At 39.9% G+C, this 15,008-nt stretch overlaps 1 protein-coding gene across 1 annotated transcript in view; it reads right to left on the reverse strand.

Annotated features, from left to right (window-relative positions):
• TRANK1 (tetratricopeptide repeat and ankyrin repeat containing 1) overlaps positions 1-15,008 on the reverse strand; it is a 151,287-nt gene that overhangs the window by 129,986 nt on the left and 6,293 nt on the right. Inside the window, exons 2-3 of the mRNA XM_063452044.1 lie at positions 11,747-11,827; positions 8,660-8,798 (exon numbers count right to left, since the gene is read on the reverse strand). Of these exons, the coding sequence (XP_063308114.1) occupies positions 8,660-8,798; positions 11,747-11,827 (220 nt within the window). The remainder of the gene's footprint in view (positions 1-8,659; positions 8,799-11,746; positions 11,828-15,008) is intronic.

Consider the following 15,008-nt stretch of genomic DNA (forward strand, 5'->3'; position numbering starts at 1 on the left):
CTCATGTAGTTATTCATCTCTTACCTTCCTTGGAATAGTAATAGTGTACTGGCAATTAGGGTTCTAGGGCCCAATAGGTATTACCCCCTTTTTTCTCTGCATTATGCTTCGGTTAGTGGTTCCGCGAGGCCAACATCCCGCCTCACACTCGGAGGCATACACCCCTCGGGCCACTCATGAGCTAGCCGCCTCGCATTGTATCATAGAGAGGGCCTCACCTGTCACTCCCCTTCCTATTTTCTGGTTACTGTCACCGAGAGGCCAACATCCTGCCACAACATTCAATGGCCACAAAAAATCCCCTCGCGCCAAGCATAGATAGAGCCTCTCAAGCCACTTGGCAACTAGCAGGGCCTCACCAGTCACCAAAAAACACCAAGCCTAATCATTTCGCCTTACGGCTTAGCTAGAAAGCCAGTACAAGAACCCTGGGTACAAATAATAATTGCAATCTTTGTTATTTAAGTATTTCTCCAAAAGATGGTGAAGAATCACCTCTTCCTAGCACCTCGGCTAGAATTGATACACCTTCAAGCAGAGGAGATGTTGCTAGTCCAGCAGCAATCAGATCCTGGACGATCCCACACATTACCACCGACCTAAGGAGGTGACAAATCCCCTGCCCTGCTACAGCAAAAAAAGCAGAGTTATTCAAACTCCTCCATACATCAACGGACAACACGGAGGCAGGGGAAGGCCCAGCTACATCAACTCATGAGCCCCCCCCCAAAAAATAATAATAAATAAATTAAATAAATAAAACATTTATTATAGACTGGCAATCTCGAGTTGGTCACCACAGCCCTCACAAGGCTGGGCCTCATGCTACTCTACAACCAGCACCAACCGAAACTCGGTTACCTGGTACAATCAATTCTTATGACACACAAGTCGTTAACCCTGCACGTATGATCCCAGCACATTGGGGAAGCAAGGCATATATATGTATCGGTGATGGTCAGATCCAGGGATTCCAGGTAAATCGGGAACTGACCATCCCTTGGTTGGGTTGGCATTTGGAATATGTAGAGATGTTTATTTGTGCAGGTACCCATACAGAAGGGAGTTTGTCCCAAACAAATGGACGAGCACTCTCAGGCTCCAGGTACCAGCACCTCTGAACTACCAGAGACAATTGATATGAGTAGTTGTGTTGCATATAGACTGTTGCATATATGTTCAAATGGTTCAGGGCACATGACACACCATGTGTCCCAATACAACTTACAAATAACGTACTCACCATCTGTACACACTAATGCATTTTCAACACTACTGACTCATCACCCTTCCAGACTTGTAGTAGATTTACTAAAGCTCTGGAGCTTCAAAGGGCTCCCATACAGGTATCATAAACAAACCTTCAAGGAATATAGCATGCCCTCACTTACAGTCAGCACAACAAAACCATTGGCTGTATACACACTCATAGCCAAGATTTGCAGAGGGGTCTTCCAATCTCCACCATTTACAGCATGGCACCAAACACATTGGTATTGTCACAAGGAATCTTCCCTTAAACAAAGACTAACCATAGACTTATTGGCACCACACACCTCCGCTACCCCAAGTCTCAACTCCCTCATACCCTCCGAGGAGTTTTCTCAATATCTTCAATATCAATATCATCACATTACTGGGCATATGACTTGAGTCGGCATCCATACACGCAAGTTACCACAAGACAAATAGGGAACATTCTCAACTACATCAATCACTACCTCCTGCTTAGTACTTACAACTGCAAGGAACTACAATCCCTACCAGGTTCCTTAATTTTGCCATGCCAATCATACCACAAGACCACGCTTTCACATCCAGAGTACTTTCCCCTTTTTTCCACACTTCCAACATGACGATCAGTGGATGCTCCTAGACACCTCAGCAACAGCAGACCTGCACATAGGGGGGAATTTCTTAACCACTTGGCATGGTAAAAGCATGTTCCTTCCAGGATTGTCTGACACTTCTCCAACCAGATGGTCAGATGCGGCATCTACCACGGGTTTGGCAGCGATCTACCGGGAACAATTGCTTTGGAGCTGTTGGCCATGGCATCCAGGTTTGGAATTTTTTCCACCACCTCAGCCCCTTTAGGAGATCTACCCCATTGTAGCAGCTGCTGTGGCATGGGGTAAATCATGGTCAGGGTCATCAATCCGTTGTTACTCAGACAACTAGGCACATGTCATTTCATCAACAAACACTACTACTCATCCATAAGGTCATGATATTTCTGGGGAACTCACTTGGTTGGCCACTTATCACATTTCACTTTCATGTACCAGACGGGGGTATACATCCCTGCCGACAATTGTCTCATTTATATTCCAGGCATGTTCATCATAGGCTTCCTACAGCCGCCCATACAGTCACGGCCACTCTTTTGTTCCAGAGACAAAATCATGGATTAGACATACTCATGCAGCATAGCATGCACTATCCCATCTAGCACTTTCATCCAATACTTGTAGAACACATAACACAACGTTTTACCTGGCTTAAAGAATCTAATTGGAACACAACATAGCTCAACCTGTGTCATAACATTTCTCCTAGGTTTTGCTTCTTTTTGCCACCTTAAACTATCTCACACACCATTAATTATATATTTTGCAGGCATTCAACAACACATGATAACCTATGGCCAAAACTACCATAACTTCATGCTATCATACCAGACAAGAATATACTCAGAGGTTTTCAGGAATCCATTCCCCCACGATACTCTCAGAGATTACCAGTAGCCATTCAACTTTTCATCCTTATCGGACCTATTAGATCTACAACCATTCAATTATACTACCAAGTTGGGCATTACCAGCCATGCACATTGCCTTTTATGCCTTTCTCGGGCCAGAGAATCCACTACCATCACCACCACTCAGACAGATCATTGTCTTCAACGATCCCACGTACGTAAACACATATATCATTACCTATTGGCTCTACCACATTCCGAAACGAGTCAACACGGACCAACAGTAGAGAACATACTATCCTACCCACAACAAATGGTGTCCACTTTCGGTCCTAGATTCCTATCTTCAAAATTCTTCCAGGAATTAAATACTGTAATGCATTTAAGGAAATGTCTGGTTAATTTGTATATATTTGTTGACTGTATTAAATCTTTGATTAGTCATTTTGCCCTCTTTATTTGCAGGCCTACCGTATCGTCGGTCTCGGCACACCACAACCGACTTGCTCCCTTTATATTATCCTACGCTTATGCTGGATCCTTACTCCATATACGGCTATTTGCCCCTTACACAAGTATTAAGGCCGTTTGGCCTGTATTTGTGGGAGGGGCTTAAATTAATTCACTCCCCTATATAAGGGACACCCCTTACCTGACTCATATCACTTGAGGTCAGCATCAGAATGACCCTCCCACCCACTCCTCATTTCAACACTCTCTTTTCTTTCCATTTACTTTACTTTCTTACTCCTTGGTGGGCCCTCTTTATTTACAGGCCTACCGTATCGTCGGTCTCGGCACACCACAACCGACTTGCTCCCTTTATATTATCCTACGCTTATGCTGGATCCTTACTCCATATACGGCTATTTGCCCCTTACACAAATAGATATAATATATCTCATATATACATACATACATCTACATATATACATTTTTTTTAAATGTATTAACTATATCACTCGTGTCAGCGGCAGTGTAGGGGGGTATTCAACGATGCCTCGATATCGAGGCATCGTGTAATAACCTAAGAGGTACATCCGAGGTCCTTAAGGGCCGTTCTTTGTCGGACGTACCTGGTACGTCCGCGGTCCGGAAGGGGTTAAAGTTGTCAGACAAATGAACAGAGCCAGGATTTATTTACTGCACTTATGCTGCATTTACACAGAGGTGCCACATTTAAATACAAAATATTATTGCTTTGGAGCTTCTTGATACTCACCCATGCCACACAATACAGTGAGTTGTAATATTTTCAAGCTCTGTGTTTTCCACATTTACATTGAGATAGTTTTGTTGTGTATCCATCTAAGGAATAAGTCTTTAACTCCTCCGCATTAAAATTCACAGAAATGTGCAGTGTATATGATTGTATCACAGAGTTCTTCCATAATAAAATTCACAGTAATGTGCATAGTAGTATATCACAGTGCTCCACTGTAATAGACCTCACAGAAATGTGATATATGTAATATGTTTGTGTTGGCTGCAATGTTTGGGCTCCCATGCTTAGTAAACAAGATAAGTCATACATGTACGTTGCAGGCACAACTTGCTTCAGGCATCATTCATTTTGTCATGCCTTCTTTACTCATATACACTGTGTAGGATGAACCACCACCCTGGTTATATATAACATCTTATCCTGTTTACCTTCCAGTATGCCCTGCTTAAATATTGGGTCCTAGTAGCAATACCCGCTTTACCACTTGTATGATAGGATATTTTGGGATTCTGTAAGTGTACCTATAATAGAGGACAAAACATAGTGCAAATATTGCTTTAAAATTAAAATGAAGCTTCCAATGATTAGAGTGCACTCACATATTCCAGGAAAATAAAGCGTGTTATAGGTGCCTCCCCTTGGTGGAAGAAAGGGGGGTATGTTCCTTTAAAAGCTCCCTCCTCGAGTGATAGCCAATGGGGTATCCGGGTCAGCTAGGAGATTCACAGACAGCAGACCAAACGAAATACTTAAATGGCAATTTATTCACTTGTAGAAAGGTATATGATAAAAATCATAAAAGCAAATTAAGATAACGATGCTGGTCCTACGCGTTTCGTCCTTGTGAAAAAGGACTTCCTCAGGGACCTCTTTCAATGATCAATAATCAGACAGGTACATAAAATCACAGCAGCATCCTAAACATACTAACAATGAAACATCTTATATAGGGCTAGTCCCTTAAAGTCATTGGTGGAATAGTGGGTGTCTTCAAATCCTGCAGTTCTGATTCGTCAAGGTGTTCTCCTTCAGGTGTGTTTGCTTTGCCGAGATGAAAAAAAACAGGTTCGTTTCCCTTGTCGGCTACTTCCGCATTCGTCATCTGTGACGCGTGCGTCACGTGTGTCATCACGTGATCCTCATGCGTTCCATGCTCGGACCGAAAAAAATGGCTGTGCGTTCCACAGCATAGAAAACAGCCTAAGGGAGAGTTTTTCTTATACCAGATATTTATATATACGTAACTGCAAAATAGAAGACTGTTAGAAACCATCTTTTCATCTAAAACATATAAAAAGGGTAATGATGTGTCCTCTATATAAATAAAAACGAATAATGAAAAAGTCAGTTTTAAGACATAATGATAAATGAATGAAAGACACAACTTCCTATCTAAGTTGGTCATTCATAATGAGTATTTATAACTTTGCAGAAATAATAAAAAATAATAAAAAATAATAATGATGATAATAATAGATAATGATTAAGAGATACTCATAACCATATTTTAACAAACCATTCAAGTGACATAAAAAGCATATCCATTGCAAAATCGTTTTGTGTAAAGTGACATGAATATTTATTTATATATTCAATTACAAATCCATATTGTATTAAAGTGACATAGCTAATACCATATTTTATTAAGTAACATGACTGATTGAACATTTGATATTTGTTCAATCCTAAACGGTGAGAAAATTTTAGTTATAACCCTCTTTGACCAGTGTTTCTGTTAATGAGTATTTATTTAATATTTAAAATGTGATATATGGTGTGTTTTTCCCAAGGCATAACATCTTCTCAGTTCAAAAAACAGACAATATCCATATCCACGTTTAAACCCCTTGGTGTAAGGGAACGTAATCTATGGATACAATAAGATTCTCTCTGGGCCAACCTTTTCTCTCTATTGCCCCCTCTCCAATGTGGTTGTATCTGTTCAATCCCTATACAACGTAATCCCTTTAAACTAAATAAAGGACAACCATTGCAATGGAGGGGAACTGAATGTGTGTCCAGTTTCTTCTTTATATTATTTATATGTTCCAGAAATCTTATTTTCAAACATCTTTTTGTGCGGCCAATGTATTGGCTACCGCATGGGCACTGAAGGAGATACACCACACAGGTCGAGCGGCAGCCAATCTCTGATTTTATAGAAAACTGTTTCCCTGTCACAGAGCTACTAAATTTTGTAACTTTCTCCGTATTCACTTGTGAACAGGCTTTACAGCTATTGCAACCCCTAAAACCTTTTAACCCTTTTATGTTATTTTTAAAACCATTTTTTAGAGCATAGCTAGGGGCCAATGGGTTTTTAAGGTTCTGTTTCTTTCTATAAATGATTTTTGGCCTTTTAGATAAATGCTCCCCCAGGATGGGATCCTCCAACAAAATTGGCCAATATTTATGTAGACTCCTTTTGATTTTTGGATGGTCTACATTATATTGAGTAAAAAAAGCCTGTTTGAAATCTTCCTCTTTTTTCTTTCTACTGGGGCCGTCCACTAAGAGTTCATTTCTATTCCTTTTCGACATCATATGAATTTCTCTATTTATCTGTTTTTGGTTATAACCCTTCTTAACCAACTTGTCAGCAATATGTTGAGCCTGTATCTGAAAGTCTCCAGTATGTGAGCAATTCCTTCTTACTCGGGTAAGTTGTCCCTTTGTGATGCCCTTCAACCAAGGCTGATGGTGACAGCTGCGTCTATGGACGTAGCTGTTACCATCGGTGGGTTTGAAGAAGCATTTAGATTTTATCTCATTTCCCTCACAGAACAAAGTCAAATCCAGGAAATTGATTTCTTTACAATTCCACACTGGGGAAAGTTTCAAATTATATTCATTCTGGTTGAGGTGGTTAACAAAAGTCATGAATTCAGAATCCGTCCCCCTCCAAATGATAATGACGTCATCTATATATCGCCGCCATAGGACCAGGTTCGCTACCCAGCCATGCCCCCAACGTACGCAGAGGTCCTCCCATCTGCGCATGTATATGTTGGCATAACTGGGGGCGAACCTGGTACCCATGGCGGTTCCCACTAGTTGCAAATAAAAGGACTGATCAAAAAGAAAATAATTATGTTCCAAAATAAATTAAACAGAAACACTGGTCAAAGAGGGTTATAACTAAAATTTTCTCACCGTTTAGGATTGAACAAATATCAAATGTTCAATCAGTCATGTTACTTAATAAAATATGGTATTAGCTATGTCACTTTAATACAATATGGATTTGTAATTGAATATATAAATAAATATTCATGTCACTTTACACAAAACGATTTTGCAATGGATATGTTTTTTATGTCACTTGAATGGTTTGTTAAAATATGGTTATGAGTATCTCTTAATCATTATCTATTATTATCATCATTATTATTTTTTATTATTTTTTATTATTTCTGCAAAGTTATAAATACTCATTATGAATGACCAACTTAGATAGGAAGTTGTGTCTTTCATTCATTTATCATTATGTCTTAAAACTGACTTTTTCATTATTCGTTTTTATTTATATAGAGGACACATCATTACCCTTTTTATATGTTTTAGATGAAAAGATGGTTTCTAACAGTCTTCTATTTTGCAGTTACGTATATATAAATATCTGGTATAAGAAAAACTCTCCCTTAGGCTGTTTTCTATGCTGTGGAACGCACAGCCATTTTTTTCGGTCCGAGCATGGAACGCATGAGGATCACGTGACGCACGCGTCACAGATGACGAATGCGGAAGTAGCCGACAAGGGAAACGAACCCGGTTTTTTTCATCTCGGCAAAGCGAACACACCTGAAGGAGAACACCTTGACGAATCAGAACTGCAGGATTTGAAGACACCCACTATTCCACCAATGACTTTAAGGGACTAGCCCTATATAAGATGTTTCATTGTTAGTATGTTTAGGATGCTGCTGTGATTTTATGTACCTGTCTGATTATTGATCATTGAAAGAGGTCCCTGAGGAAGTCCTTTTTCACAAGGACGAAACGCGTAGGACCAGCATCGTTATCTTAATTTGCTTTTATGATTTTTATCATATACCTTTCTACAAGTGAATAAATTGCCATTTAAGTATTTCGTTTGGTCTGCTGTCTGTGAATCTCCTAGCTGACCCGGATACCCCATTGGCTATCACTCGAGGAGGGAGCTTTTAAAGGAACATACCCCCCTTTCTTCCACCAAGGGGAGGCACCTATAACACGCTTTATTTTCCTGGAATATGTGAGTGCACTCTAATCATTGGAAGCTTCATTTTAATTTTAAAGCAATATTTGCACTATGTTTTGTCCTCTATTATAGGTACACTTACAGAATCCCAAAATATCCTATCTATCATACATACCTTGTTATATGGTTATCAGCTGGGAGATAACCTTGGGAAATCGTGTGCCTATCAGTTAAGTTTTCTGTGTTTTTACATATTTTGACACTTTTTCACGGGTGTCCGTGTGTTTGTTAATTCTGCTTTACCACTTACCTGAGCGTATTCATTCTACAAAACATTTTTTACAACTGTTCAAATCTAGAAATCTACAACTTTGAAATCCAGAAATGTTACCTTTGGAGAGCTTGTTGCCATACTAACTGTGCATTGAGGTGTGTAGCTTTTATTTGGAGATAAGAATTAAACCCTTGCTTTCCTTCTACAACGTTAAAACAAGGTTTTGCAGCAAATACTTCTTTTCAATTCTCGATATTTCTAATAAAAGTTTTTAATCACCTGAATGTATGCACAGCTTTAGAGCGGCATGAAGAGGATAGTTTCCAATGGTTTCCACCTTAGCATTCATGGTTATGAGCCAGGATACAAGTTCAGCCATTGCGGTCATATCACTATTTTGCCGTACAGAAAAAAATCTCTGGGAGGAAATAAGACACAATGAAATGAGCCCAGTGTTTACATATTGGCAAATATGCCCAAATAACTGAAAGCACACCAACAATGGAATCTTCAGCGGCCAGGAGACTAAACCTGGTTCTATATTGAGTATAGGACAATATTTTGTTAATTGGCCTGAAGCCATGGACATTATGGGTGTTTGTTTAGTCCAGGGAATAGGCATCCTTTACAGACCAAAGTACTTGCGACTCCATTGCAAAGCAGTATTATTACCCTCTACCCCACAGGATGATGCCCCATGGGAGGACAGACTTTAAGACCGGATAGGTGGAAGCAATAAGAAGGTGGGATGGGTCAAGAGACCTTCAGTCTGAAGGTTGCTCCCCTGACGAAGGTGCTCTCAGCACACCAAAATGCGAGTAGGGAACACTTTGTTTTTATTCACTGGCATTACGTATATCACCTTCTAGGTTGAAGTATTGGTTAAAGTGAGCATGTTATAGGGGGCTATACAATGGGTTACTATAAAAGACAGTAAGAGGAGGCTTTTCTTTAGTCTAGCATCTAGGGATTTTATTATTTTAGCACCCACGAAGGTGCTGGAGGGACAATTAGAGTTAGGATCCTTGGCACCCACGAAGGTGCAGGAGGCCGCACTATTGCGAGTTTCTGTTGATCTGTGAAGAGGTAATCTCTCTAAGCTATCAAGAGTTTACACCCAGGAGAGGAGCTTTTTGGCATTTAAGCCATCTTCTCATTCATTTTACATTAGCTGATTGCCAAAGGAGATATTTATGTCCAACCTTTTACCAACTTGAGCTATATAGTTCCTTTATATGAGATCTGGTAAGGGTTTTTATTTAGTATTGGTTGATATTTATTATTGATTTGGTATATTCATATATTTACTCTGACATTGGCTAAGTCAGAAGGCTTATATATATTATATTATACATATGAAACTGGAGTAAAGGTCATTATGATTAGCTTTGGTTGGTATTAACCATTACCTTGGGTCACCTAAATACTTACTTTGATGTTTGCCGAGGTCCTTACCTTCCTTACCTATCAGTCTAGACTTTATAGACAGCACCTTAACCTATTTTTTCTGGTTTACCCAGTTTTGTACCCAATTACCCCGTATTGTACCCAATTACCCTGTCTAACATACTACAGTCCAATTGACTAGTTTAGTTGATCTTAATAGATATTAATTTTATTACTTTACAATAAAGAAAATACTTTGGCATAAAACATTTTATAGCCATTTTGATTTCTTTTTCACCGGACTATACATATACTATCTACCTGACGAGAAGCCTAAAGAATCCTTAGGTGGGGATGATACCACCCAAGCGCCTACATTGAGCAGTACAAGCCTGCTCTATATACTGTGAGTAGTATATTTATTCTCTTTTTATACCTTTTAATTACTATACAGAGAGCACTATATACTTTATTTTATCTCCCTGGGTCGAATAATACCAACTTGGACGTTGAATCTGAGCCAGATACTCGCCAATCAATATTACTCCGCATATCCTTGAGTGGGGATTATTCCACTTCACGTGCGTTATATCAGAGCTAGGTTCTAGCTCTGAAAAGTGTGAGTAAGACTACTTTTATTTTATTTACCATTTTATTCATCTATATACTGTGCCATTGGAGTTCCTCTTGTTTTTTTCTTCACATATTACTTCACTGGATTTCAAGGACACCTTTGTGAAGACACACCCCATTTTACGCCTCAGGATCCCTGTTCTTATACACGGCATCTACCATTATGGACTTATGATAAGTGTTTTGGACTATTGCCAATTATCCATTTATATTTCATTTAATATTTAATATTAAATTGTATTTTATATTATTTATTATATACACTCTTATATGTTTTACTGTATATTTTAGGCGCAACCTTTTTTTGTTCTTAGTTGATCTCTCCCTATTCCCACATTCACTCGTTAAAATCTCGACTCCTCCTTTAATCTCTAAATTGGTTTTAGTAATTGAATCTAAACAGCATAGTGATGGTTGTATTTTTGAGGGTTCTCTTTGGCTTTATAACGGGATTTTAGAGATACATTATAGCATCCACTGTCTTGACTTGTAGAATCACTACATTTTAATCAGCAATACAGACATAACTACATTTCCGTGTGCACTCTTGGCAATGGCAAATAAAGCCAAATAAGCCACTGAACAGATAGTCAAGTAGTTAATCTGTTGCTGAATTGTAACCATTTCTTCTTACATATTGTTTACTGGTGAAGAGAAATCAATTGGTTACTCTGTTTTGTTCATATACCAAGAAAGGGATTACTCTATTGAGGGTTCAATTATTCTTTTTCTTCTTATGCAATTTATAAGGCTTAAGCCCTAGGGGGAATTGGTACCACCCAGACTGTTTATTAGTTTATTTTTTAGACCCATATTAATTCACCAGCAATCTTGATTTTCCTCCATTTAGATCAATGTGATTAAATTAGATTTAAATTATCATTTAATGTGCAAAGTGTGGCTTGTTTTATTTATTTATTTCATTGTGTCTATCCAGTTCCAGAGCACAGCACATTGTACAGCTATACACTGTTGGAAGGGTTAAATTTAGTCTGTTGGACTTAGAGGGTTAAATGTATGTTGCACATGATCTATTACCAGCAAAATTCTGTCTTTTTAAACCCAGAAAACCAAAACACCACATACTAAGTTATGACATTGCAGTTTCTGTACTTTTTTTCCTGCTGAAGAAGCGCATAGAACACCTAGTTAGCTGAATTTTGCTGCAATTGCAGTTTGTAATTTTTAGTACATAAATTGGCTCTGAGTTTTCTGCCATTCTTACAGCTAGTTATTTACATTTCCATTCTTAGTGAATAGAATAGGAATGAAAGGTAAGACTACATGAAAACATGCATTGGAAAAAGACAAGAAAAGTCATGAAAATCAGTGCAAAAATAACTGTACCTCGAAGATGACCTTGAGTGACACATTCAAGTTAATACCCCTGGGCAGTCTGCTACTAGCCGACTTTAAAAAGAGACATGCCTAGAAAACACAATAGAAAATGCTGGAAGTATACCGTATTCCTTTATAAATAGCAAAGACATATTTTCCTTATATTTCTTTGATGCCAATAGTGAAATCAGACTTCACATTCCATTACTTCTATCCTTAGTAAGTGTTCTGTAGAACTCATAGTTGGAGAGGAGCCACGTTTTGTTAGAACAACATACTGGTAGGTGGCATACTTTTCTGCTTTCATCCAATCCCTCTCTATACACTCTCTTTCCAACCTATTTTACCATACCCGATTCATCTACCTCTTTGTCCCCACTGGAGTATTTCCACCTTGAAAATCTACATTTACAATTTTTTTTATGTTATCTTTCCATTTATCAACCTTTTTTCCCATTTTCCACACTTCCTAGGTGCTTTATTTACCGCTCTCAATTTTGTCTTTGAAGCTCTGTGTCCACCTTTTACTTCAGCCTCTGTCCTAATCCCAGTGTCTAGAAGTTAACATCCTTTTTAAATTAACCTTTCAGCTTCACTCACTCAACTACCATTCTAACTCTTACATCTGCACTATCTATGCAGACCTTTCAGATGACGCTAAGATATGACATCATTCCAGCACCCACTCTCAATTTGCCCCTCACATTGTCTTGGTACAAAGGATAAAAATAGGCAATATGTGAAAATGTATTTCAAATATAGAACACGTTCAAAGGGACACTATAGGAAAGTGCATAAACAAAGTGATTTAAATCCTAAATGGCGGGGGGCGTGTCCTGACTGGTGAACAGAGCGGTCGCATGTATTAACGGCTCCGTTCCAACCCGACCTCAAATGAGCAATTAATCCCGAAAAAAACAACGCAATTATCATCCGCAGTACAGAGATGTCACAGCTAAAGGGGAGGAGGACCACTGACAGGTCCGAAAAAGCAAATTTCTTTACCTCCAGAGCCGGGCAACACAGAGCTCAGCAGCCGCATGAGCAGGCCCAAGATGGCGACGATGATCCTGCAGACCATGTGGAGCAGACGGCGGATCACACTCCTGCCCTGACACAAGGAGTACTGAAAGCCCTCCTGGAAGAAATGTCAGGTAAAATCCTGAGAAAGCTGGATGATGCAATGAAAGACATCCGCAAAGACCTGCACGAGCTGGGTGCAAGAACGTCACAAATAGAAGACAAAATGGCGGATTATGAAACGGCCCATAACTCCATGGCGGACACCATAGACGGCCTCCTAGCCCGACTCGAAGAGCAAGACGTTAAAATGGCGGATATGGAGGACAGAGCCCGCAGAAACAACCTGCGCATAAGAGGTGTATCTGAATCCGTAAGTACACCAGACCTTATGGCTCACATCACAGGGCTCCTAAAATGCCTACTGCCGGACTGGCCACAGGAGATGCTCCTGATAGATAGGATCCACCGAACAGCAAAACCAAGTTTCCTACCACCTGAAACCCCAAGGGATATACTGCTCCGCATGCATTATTTTCACGCTAAAGAAGCAGCCTTAAATGCTAACAGAACGAAGAAAATAATGCCGGAGACATACAAAGATATTTCAATATACGCAGACATCTCCACTTATACACTAAAACGCCGGAGAGAGTTCAAAGACATCACGCAAGCGTTGCGAGACAACCATCTCCCATACCGCTGGGGGTACCCAACCAAACTCCTCATCACTAAAAAGGGGAAAACAACAACCGTGAGAACACCAGAGGAAGGCCGCGACCTCCTAAAGACATGGAATATAACTACCAGACGCCTCGCCTGGAAAGAACACTACAAGACTATCCACGGACTGGAAGAAAGCAAGAAAGCGTCAGAACTGATTACTGGCTCAGCATACTCAAGTTGCAAACACGATCAAAAGGAAAAGGTGCACGATAGGAGAAGGCCAAGACTGGGTAACGTAACAAGAAAAAAAAAAAAAAAGGGACATATACCCGTGAAACGGGGGACATTACTATCTCAAAACACATATCTTAACATTATGGACTAGCTGGGCGCAATTACTGTATGACCGTCTGACTAAATGTTAGGAAGCTGTCAGATTCATGTAACCCACCTGGAACACACAAGGCATCCCAGGCCCTCCTATACATCCAAACACATAGAGCCACTCGGCACCACAATATAAAAGTATGCAACTCTGTATGATACACCACTGTTGGGTCCACACAGACCGCAATACCCTATATGAGGTTTAAGGTTAGAGACGGTACAGGACGGGAAGCTTCGCTTCAACCCCTAGGCACGAAGATGCAGTGCCCTGCCACACTTTTGGCAATGTTGTTCAATGTATATACTTTTGTTATAGTTGTTAAGTTTTTCCTTTATATGTCTTCCTGGGTTCAACAATACACTGTTCCCTACCTTCACAACACAATCACACGAGAGAGATTAGGGGTTAAGATTTTGGAGGCACCAACACTCTGCTTGAAAGGCTGGGAAGGAGTGATGGTTGCCATTGTCATAGAACGGACAGATTATCACACAAAAAGGCGTTATAAAGAGCCACCGTGAAGATCTGTACTTACAATGTACGGGGGCTTAACAACCCCGCAAAAAGACATCTACTCAACAGAGACCTCAAATCCCTAGACGTAGACATATTATGTCTACAAGAGACGCATTATAGACGAAACGACCACCCACAGTTCCAGATAGCAAACTTTCCACACCAATTCCACTCAACTTCCCCACACAAGTCCAAAGGGACGTCTATTTTCATAGGCAAGCATGTTAATTTTAACCTACATAAACATGAAGCTGACGAAAATGGCAGATATGTCATAGTTATGGGAACAATAAACGATATACTGTATACACTGGTAAGCATATATGCCCCTAACACCAATCAAAGAAATTTTCTGCATAGTGTACTAACCAAATTAACCAAATTGCAACAGGGCATAACAGTGATATGCGGAGATTTTAACCACGTATTGGATGCAACACTTGACACCACACTGCAGCAACACCGTCATAGACACCGCCCACTACTAAGGCAATGCAAAAACATACAAAAGCTCCTCCACGACCACCACCTGTACGACACATGGAGAATTACACACCCAGAGACTAGAGCCTACACACATTTTTCCTCTGTCCATAACTCTTACTCAAGAATCGACAGGTTCTTCCTGTCAGGCCCTCACCTTGACCAGATACACACATGCGATATCCATCAGATTACATG

Source organism: Pelobates fuscus, chromosome 4 (assembly GCF_036172605.1).
Source record: "Pelobates fuscus isolate aPelFus1 chromosome 4, aPelFus1.pri, whole genome shotgun sequence".
NCBI classification, from domain to species: domain Eukaryota; kingdom Metazoa; phylum Chordata; class Amphibia; order Anura; family Pelobatidae; genus Pelobates; species Pelobates fuscus.